Below are 10,075 nucleotides of genomic sequence, written 5' to 3' on the forward strand. Positions count from 1 at the left end.
TGAGGATCCTGCAAATTACGGCTCAAAGATTCTAAAGAAAATCACAGAAAAAGCTAAATATAGCCTAGAAACTATAGCTACGTTTGATTTTAGATCTGAAAATGCAATACGATTTCTTGAAAATGTATTTACTCAAAATTCCCTAGATAGCATTTTCTGAAACTTGAGACTTGAGATTATGACTAAGTAGACTGCCAGTGCATATTTATTTATTCCAAAGAAAAAGTTTAGGTGTTTTGACTTGAGAACTGATGGTTAATTTTCAACAATGTGCATGAAAATTGGAAAATAATTGTATCACTTTACACTTAAAAATTACAACTATCTAACCCAAAAAAAAAGAATAAAAATTGGGAATAAAAAGTTTGTTTAAGACAAAGTTGACATGACTAAAATTCCCAAATGTATTTAACTAATAACTTAAATTTCTATATACTACAATATACTAGCCTATTTAACTTCCCCTAAAATACAGTACTCGTATCTAGAAATAAATAAACATTATTTACCAGCAATAAGCAGCGTTTAAGATCAACTCTGAGACCGTCGCACGGGCGCTTTCCAGTAATTTCCTGACTCATTGCATACTACACATAGTAAAAATATGTCTGAAAACAAAATAGTTTTACATTTGAACATTTAGAAGTTTGGACAAAGTATATTATAAAAATATTTGAATACAACATCATGAAATTAGGAATTCAGCATTCTATTATTTTAATCTTTTAATCTGAGGCAGGTGATGCTGAGCGAGATTTGTTCGAGGCCGCCGAGCCTGACCTCGACTTCGCCGCCGAACCTGATCTCGACCTCGCCGCCGAGCCTGATCTCGACCTGGCCGCTGAGCCCGACTTAGCAGAGCCAGAACGCGATCTTGATCCCGACTTAGAACGTGAACGTGATTTAGAACGAGACTTTGATCTTGAGCCAGACTTGGACCGGGATTTAGATCTCGATCCCGACTTTGATCTTGATCCCGACTTGGATCTTGACCCCGACTTGGACCTTGATCCCGATTTTGATCTTGATCTCGACTTTGATGATGCTGCCGATCCTGATCGTGATCCTGCAAATAGTTTTTATTTAATTATTTTGATAATAGTATAAACCATAATATAATAAAACTATTGCTATATTTTATAACTATTTACTTCATCATCAAACCTCAAAGAATGGAATCAGAATCTCAATTAATAATCCAATCCTTCTTTTGCTGCTTTTCCTGTGTTTGCAAAAAAATAAGGTTTTTGCTATAAGAAAAAGAACCATGTTAAATTACGAATAAATTGTAACTATGCACTTTTTGTGACAAATATTTGCACCAAACGACTGATAACTTTCAAGATCTGTTAAGTATGCTTAACACTGTATTCATGATTTAATCAAAGTTTAATCATTTTGGTGAATAGTCCTTGTAAATGTGATGCCATATCGAAATAAAACTTGCAGATAAAATTCTTTTCTCTTCCTCATATTATTCATTATTTCATTAACCGCCATCTCGATCAACAAGCTATTTTCGAAGCCCCTTTCTTGTTTTTTTTTCTCCCTTAAAATCTGTGCCTCACAATTGAGCAGGAAATAATTTCATTGACAACTAATTACCGGGGAAGTTCAGGGAATTTTACTTTAACAAAGGTTTCCAAGACCAATTTTGCCTACAAAACATCCAGAGCACAGCGAGGGATGTTTTTAGTCATAATTTTTAATTTCCCAAAAAAGTTTATGTACACAATTTTATCGTCTTTAAGAAGTAAGAAATGATGGAAAGATCAGAGAAGAAACCTGACATAGAGCTCCCAGCATCACTATGCGAGAATTTTTTTCACTAAAACTTTGCAGAGGAAGTCACATTGGACAATGAACATTAAGTAACTTAAGGTCCCTCATCATGGGTCGGTAATGATGGGGAAAAGACGGGGAAAAATCCGTTTTTTTACCTGATTTTGAAGATCCTGATCTACTTCTTGATTTAGATCTACTTCCGGATCTTCCTCCTAAGCAAATATTAAACATGATTAATAAATCATCCTTAAGGGGGTACAGTCGTATTTTTGAGTGACTCTTTATTAATAGAGTGACAGGTCCAATTCACAACGGTACACTTAAAAGCTTTGTCTGAACATGCATTAATTAATTAATTATATTTTAGATTTTTTTGGTATTTACAATTGTGGATTCTCCATAAGTTAATAAGAACTTCCCTTTGTCAGCTGCATTGAGTTACATATATCAGTGTATGCAGTAATTCAGAAAGAAATTTATAAGACCTCCTAGCCTTGACTGCATTCGTGTGGGTTCAAGGTGATTTAGATGTACCCCCTAGGAAAGGAACACCCATGATACCAATGATGATCTCTCTCAGAAAGTTTTGATTAAGATCCCACAGTAAAGCAGTTCCTGAGTTTCACTATATCTGCTCGTGAAGAAGGATAAGGTTGGATTTTAGGATTGTAGTGGAACTCATTAATCAAATAAAGAATTAAAGGGAACAACTTTAAATTGAAATTTGTCCCTCTTAAAATAAAGCGTCGCTCAGTTCCAAAATAAACGTTGAAATGTTAGAAAGAAGAAAACAAGCTGGAATATATTTTCCATTAGAATAGACTCCACAACTCAATTTAGGTTTTTAAACAAAGTCGTTCGTCTACCGAATTCCCAAATCGAAATTTGAGGCAAATCGGTCTTGGGGGACTAGTTATGATCGTACCTCCAAATAAACAAACAGACAAACACAGATTACTATATATATATATATATATATATATATCTAGATACCTGATTTAGATCTTGATCTAGATCTACTTGAACTTCCGATTCTTCTCTTCTTTCCTCCTTTGTCACTTCCTCCACTCTCACTTCCACTTCTAAATAAATTTCAAACTTCAATTCAAAATTCAAATTTCAAAAAGTTCATATAATATTGGGATCGGGGCTGAAAGTACATTTAAGGGCATGAAAATACACTTTGTGAGTCATTGTGAAGTTTTTGGCAAGATTTTTTTGTGTACGTGTACTACACTTCAGAAACGTTTTTTTGTGTACGTGTGCTACACTTCAGAAACGTTTTTTTTGTGTTCGTGTACTACACTTCAGAAACGTTTATTGTGTACGTGTTCTAAACTTCAGAAACGTTTTTTGTGTCCGTGTACTACACTTCAGAAACGTTTTTTGTGTACGTGTACTAAATTTCAGAAACGTTTTTTGTGTACGTGTACTAAACTTCGGAAACGTGTACTGCATTTGGGGTTGAACGATATAAATATCAGTAATCGATAGAGGAGATAAATTATAATATGCAGAAAAATAAACACTCCCTTGCAGTACACATACATTCTGCAGTATGGAGTTTTCTTCTACAACTTGACATCAAACTTCTAAATGTTTACAACAACATGGTTAATTTCTGCCCTTAATATCAATCAATCAACATTTGGGATCGTATTGGATGGCATTATATGTACCCCTATTAAAAAGCTATTTCAACTATTTCTATAGTTTTTAAATTACCTGCTGACTATCTTCATCTTCCTGCCCCCACCCTCACTGTCAGAACTGTCACTGCTCACCTAACACAAGGTTGTTAACTACATGGTCAGGTTATAGAGTACATAGCGAGGTTATAGAGAACATAAAGTGGTTATAAAGTTCATGACGAGGTTATTAAGTTCAAGAAGAGGTTATAAAGTATATGACGATGATATAAAGTATATAACGTGATGAGGTTATAAAGTACATGACGAGGTTATAATTACATGACGAGGTTAATGAGTACATTACGAGGTTCTAAAGTAAATAAAGAGGTTCTAAATTTGTACATGTAGAGAAGTACATGTAGAGGTTGTAAAATACATAACGAGGTTATAAGCTACATGAAGTGGTTATAGAGTTCATGACGAGGTTGAAGAGTGAATGAAAAGGCTATAAAGTACATGTTGAGGTTATTTAATTCATGGAGAGGATAAACATACAGAACATGAGCAAATTTATACAGGTTTCAATAGTGCTGTTGTAAATCAATGCTGGCCAGTCTAAAAATAAGAAATAAAACAGTTGTTAACTAACTTTTCAAAACTAAGGACTGGTATAGAAGAGGGAGAACTAATACTAATAAAAAATGTCAACTTTACGAGTGTAAAAATAGAGTTATTGATATTGAGTACAAATTGTTATGTTAGTGTCTTACCGTAGCTTTACTCCTGATCTTCCCCTTCGCTTTCTTGGATAGTTTATCTATTCCCATTTCCTTCTCCTTATTCTTCTTCTCCATTCTCTTCCTTGCTCGCCTTTCCTTCTTAGATTCTTTCCCATTATTCTTCTTCTCTCTCTTCCTCTTCCGCCCTCTCTCTCCGTCTTCACCACGACCTTCCGCCCCGCTTTCGTCGCTTGTCTTGATCTCTCCGTCGTCACGACGCCTTCGTCCGCCACCGCCGCCTTTTTTACGCGCCGCAGGTGTATCGTCGATCATCTAAATTAATGAAAAACTAGTTGACAACCGGTCTTTCTATCTTCTAATCCGTACAAAAAGTAACATTGTATTGAACGAAAATCGAATTTCAACCCTTATTTTAAATCGTGGAGAAAGGTTTTTGATAATTTGAGGGAAAATGATAAATTGGACATCAAAAGACAACTTTTTTCATTTCTTTATTTTAATTATGATTTTTGAGAAAATATTCACCTCTAGAACCTTCCAAATTTAGTTTTGGAATTTTATGAAATGTAGAATTATATAAATTACCTCTATTTGAGTCGCGTTCCTCATCTTCTCCTTGTAAACTTCACGCGCGCGAACCTTCTCCTCCAACTGAGCGCGTCGTTCCTCTTCTTTCGAGCGCAGCAGTGCCTCCTGTTCTCTACGAAACTTTTCACGCTCTTCGGTTTGCTTTTTACGCGCAGCGCGCTCTTGTTCATCGATGGTCTTAGCGCGTGCGACATGGTATTGGGCCTGGAAAAAAAATTTGTAAAGGTTTGTTTTTAACCAAAAAAACTAAATAATCGAGAAAAAAATAATTTTCTATTGACACCCACACCCATCCCTCTTATCGCAGATGTAATAATTTAACTTAAAACCTTGGAACAAAAAATGGGATTAAAATTCTATAGAAATATAAGATTAAACATCCTGTTTCATATACTTACCTATTTATAATAATGCATTATCTGGAACTAGCTATGACACTTCTTTAATTGAAATATAGATGATAGAATAAATAATAATAAGTCTCTTAAAAAGTATTTGATGTAGATACTACCTGAGATAGAAGATCCTGGCACTGCCTGGCCTCTATTGCCGCTCTACCGAGGTCGTACTTCATCTTATCCCCCTCCACAGCCAGGTACTAATGATAATGATATTAATGATAATGATTATACTGAAAATAATACTAACACCAACAATAACAATAACAATAACAATAACAATAACAATAACAATAACAATAACAATAACAATAACAATAACAATAACAATAACAATAACAATAACAATAACAATAACAATAACAATAACAATAACAATAACAATAACAATAACAATAACAATAACAAAAACAAAAACAAAAACAAAAACAAAAACAAAAACAAAAACAAAAACAAAAACAAAAACAATAACAATAACAATAACAATAACAATAACAATAACAGTAAAAGTAATGATAGCAGTAACAATAACAATAACAATAAAAGTAATGGTAGCAGTAACAATAACAATAATGATACAAATAATAATAACAATAATGATAACAATAACGATAATGATCATTTCAATTTTTGAAAATCCCGTTTTTCTAAAAGCTTTGTGGTTTTAAAGAGCTTTGCACCTGACATAACTGACGTACCTGACATACGCAGCTACTGACGTACCTGACATACGCAACTACTGACGTACCTGACATACACATCTACTGACGTACATGATATACGTAGCTACTGACGTACCTGACATACGCAGCTACTGGCATTTGACATAAGCAGCTATTGACACACTTGACATACTCAGCTACTGACGCACTTGAGATATGCAGCTTATAGCGCACTTGTAATACGTAGCTACTGACGCACTTGACAACCGAAGCTACTGACGCACTTGACATACGCAGCTACTGACGTACTTAACATACGCAGCTTCTGGCACACTTGAAAAACGTAGCTATTGACGCATTTGACATACGCAGCAACTGACGCACTTGAGATACGCAGCTACTGGCGAACTTGTTTACCTGAAAGTATTTATGAGATATTCCCAACTCATGAACAGCTTGAAGAACCTCCTCCAAGCTGCTCTTCTCATCTCGGAGCAGCTGAGCTGCTAGTTTCTGTAGAACTAGAGCTATATTGTACAGGATAACTGTATCCTAAACATAACAAACAATAATTATCTTTATCACTATGCCTCAATCAATCAATTAAAGTTTTAGGGAATTTCCAACTAGCCACATATAATACATTTAGTAAAGCAGGAAAGAGATATGAATTTATAGCTTTGTGATGACTTAATGTAAAAAGAATTTGCATTTAATTTAAGTTCTTGGGGGAAAGTTCCTTTTTTCTTTGAACAGGAGCGTTCAGGAACTCAAGTCAGACTTTCAGGGACGTAATATTTCCATACTTCAGAATCAAATCAGACTTTCAGGACGTAATATTTCCATACTTCAGAATCGAAGTGACAGAATCAAATCAGACTTTCAGGACATAATATTTCCATACTTCAGAATCGAAGTAACAGATTCAAATCAAACTTTCAGGACATAATATTTCCATACTGCAGAATCGAAGTTAAAGAATCAAATCAGACTTTCAGGACATAGTATTTCCATACTGCAGAATCGAAGTCAAAGAATCAAATCTGAAGCATATTCTTACACTTATCATCTGGTTTTTGGGGAAAAGTACTAAATAAGATAACAAACTTCCTTTAAATGTCCTATAATTTTTTCCCCTAACCAATAAAATGCTTCAACTCAATGAAACATTTAGAGATTAGGAAGTTTTTATAATCTCTCGTTAGTTATCAGTTGAGTTTTGTGCTGGGGCCACGGGTTTTTTTTGCGTGACAAAATGTTTAGTTAATTAAATGCCACTCTTGAATCCGTATCCGGAACCAGGAAGTCAAAATGTCGCAATTCAAAAGGGTTCGGATACAAAGCAAGGTTTTTTTTGTTTTCAAATGAGGTAATGCCACACCAAAAAGATATCTAAAACTTGATAACATCACTATGTATTTTAATCCGTTTTAATGTGAATTGAATCCTGAGTTCTGATAGGTTCAGCTTAAAAACATCCTGACTTCTCAATGGTGGACTTCGACGGGTAAACATATTTAAAACCACCCCTTTTACCTGAGGAGCAACACGACGAGCCTTTAACAGAGCTGCTTTAGCCTCCTAAATACAAACAGAAAATCAATCAATCAATCAACCAATCAATCGTCAATCAACTAATATAATAGACTAATATACAAATTTAATTCAGTTTAATTTTTAATTGATAATTATTAAGGCATTACCTTCAGTTTCCCCGCCTTATAGTACGCTCTAGCCAAGTATTGGAGAACCTGAAACAAATTCAATTTTAAACAATGTAAAAATTGACCTTAAAGAAAATAAATCTGCAAAACTATTTAAAGGAAGAGTAGGCGATAAAGGCAACTAGTTGTATAATGTATATGATGTATGTAGATTTTATATAAAAAAATTGAAACTTTATTAGCTAATTTGTGTTTGTGTATCCACCATCCTTTAAATCCTGTTATTCTAGTATCTCTACATTAATTCCTCTGATCTCACCCTGCCACAGATCACCTGACAATCTCCTACCTCCCAATCAACTCCCTACCTATCCCAAAACATAATTGGATGTGCATTTCCACTATCCAATTATATTCATTATCGTTAACTAACTTGGGGTCAACCACTCAAAACAACCTACCCCGGTTAGGCGGGTCCAGACTGCATAGTAAATTGTGATTGCTTATTTGTAATTTCTCACGCCTTATAGTTGAATAAAATTATGAATATGATCAATTGTTTTACTTCTATCAATACAAGTAGGGTTTTTCGATTTAAGTGAAATGCTTCAGAGACAATAGAGGACATATTTAAAATGAAACACTGTTCAGTGTTTAAGCTAGAAGAAAAAAGGACGTTGTGAATCTAACAAGCCCCTTTATACAAGATTACTTGAAATTACGACAAATTTGAGGTTTACCTCTACATTTGGATACTTGAAGAACTTGGCGAGACAGTTTTCATACATCTGAATAGCGGAGATATATTGTCTCTGCTCGACATAGATGTGTCCAATATTCAACCAGACATCACAGAACTCAGCTGTAGCTTCACGAACCTTAATTAAAAAAACGTTAATGGTGTTCTTGGAAAATTGTTGCCCTAAAATTTTGTAGCATTTTACCCAAAATCTGGTGAGATTTACGTAGGAGGGGGGTGGGGGCCGGAGGTAATTTTTTTCGAAAAAATAGCCGAATTTTTAAATTTTCTTAAAGCTTCTAAAATTTTATAAAATCAACCCAGGTAGTATTACCATTTTTTTAATATTCTCATGATTATATTAAAGCTAGATTAAATTAATTAATAATAATTATAATTTTTATTACAAAATTCGGTAAAAATATGACTTTGAAGTCGAGGAAGAAATTGGGCGCCTGGCCAATAGGGCAGGGAAATGATTTTCGAAGATTTGAAGGAGAATTTACTTCCTATTTTTTATACGTCTACCGGACAACTCCGTTAATTTCCCCCTCTTGAGTGCAAAACAAACTCCACAATTCCCCCCCCCCATTCAGTAGAAAAGACTCTACAATTTATTTACAAAGAGAAGGCGGTTTAAAGGCTGGGGGGGGAGTAATTGATAAATACCTGAGCAAAGATATCTCTGGCTTCCTGGATACAACCTTTGTGTGCTAGTACTGCTCCTATACCATTAGCTGCCCAGATATTTCTAAAATAATTCAGACTTAAGGGACTGCTCATGTAATTATAAGTGAAATCCCATTCAAAGAAAAGCAGCATAACCCACCACGGTATTCTTTTAATCTTTAACTGTGCAATAAGGATGAAAACGACCTCGCTTTCTATGTTGAGAATTTACAATGTCTAATTGTGGTTTTTATAAGATAAATTTAGTAAGTTAAAATTTCTTTATTCTATGTTGAGAATTTACAATGTCTAATTGTGGTTTCTTTATCATAAATTTAGTAACTTGCGAATTTTTAATCCTATGTTGAGAATTTATAATGTCTAATTATAATAAATATTATATCATATCTGTTCGGTTCCATAGTAGTAAACCTATCGTGTAAGAATTCCCATTATTCCATTCCATTATTACACGGTTCAGGAGGAACAATTTTAATATTGTTCGCTTCCCTGCGTTTAAGAATGCTTATTCTTACACAGTAGGTGCAGCATTTTCATTCTTTAACGCTCAGACCGTGTAAGAATGGAAATTATTACACGGTCAGAGCGTGAAAGAATGTATATTCTTACACGCTCCAAGCATTAAAGAATGGAAATTCTTACACTAGTTAAAGAATATTCATTCTTACACGCTCCTTATATTGATCTTTTAAGTATAGATCAATATTGATATTAACTTAATTATTTTGTACTGACAACATGCACAGGGCAAACTCACCTTTTTCTTTTACATTAATACATAGAAACTTACCTTTTTAACTTAAAAACAACATGCTCACTTACCTTTTTCTTTTATATTAAAAACATGCAAACTTACCTTTTATACTTCAGTAAAACATGCTCACTTACCTTTTCATGCTCACTTACCTTTTTCGTTTTTTGAAGTATTGATATACCTTAATTCAGAAATATCAATTTGAATCTCAACCCTAGTCCTGACAGAAGAGTGGAAATTAACATTTTCTGACCATTCCCAAAAATATGGACGATGCTTTTAGCCTTCCATTAGACACTTTCATCAAACTGCCGAGTCTTAAAGCATACTGCCCGACTGCCTACTTTATAATTTTTTTTTAGTTCATCTTCATTTCAAACCAAGTTTGGTGAGATTTTGCAAATCTCTGCATACTTGTAATAGT

General features: G+C 34.1%; 1 protein-coding gene across 1 annotated transcript in view; it reads right to left on the bottom strand.

Annotated features, from left to right (window-relative positions):
• Positions 1-607: 607 nt before the first annotated feature.
• Positions 608-10,075, bottom strand: part of LOC111699271 (RNA polymerase-associated protein CTR9 homolog) — a gene marked incomplete in the record, with an annotated part of 21,058 nt that continues 11,590 nt past the window's right edge. The window contains 12 exon segments of the mRNA XM_023469899.1: positions 608-1,066; positions 1,941-1,997; positions 2,779-2,867; positions 3,511-3,569; positions 4,187-4,468; positions 4,742-4,948; positions 5,256-5,342; positions 6,222-6,356; positions 7,341-7,385; positions 7,508-7,555; positions 8,209-8,346; positions 8,877-8,958. Coding sequence (XP_023325667.1) covers positions 726-1,066; positions 1,941-1,997; positions 2,779-2,867; positions 3,511-3,569; positions 4,187-4,468; positions 4,742-4,948; positions 5,256-5,342; positions 6,222-6,356; positions 7,341-7,385; positions 7,508-7,555; positions 8,209-8,346; positions 8,877-8,958 — 1,570 coding nt within the window.

The sequence above is a fragment of the Eurytemora carolleeae genome, unplaced genomic scaffold (assembly GCF_000591075.1).
Source record: "Eurytemora carolleeae unplaced genomic scaffold, Eaff_2.0 scaffold326, whole genome shotgun sequence".
In the NCBI taxonomy this organism is placed as follows: domain Eukaryota; kingdom Metazoa; phylum Arthropoda; class Copepoda; order Calanoida; family Temoridae; genus Eurytemora; species Eurytemora carolleeae.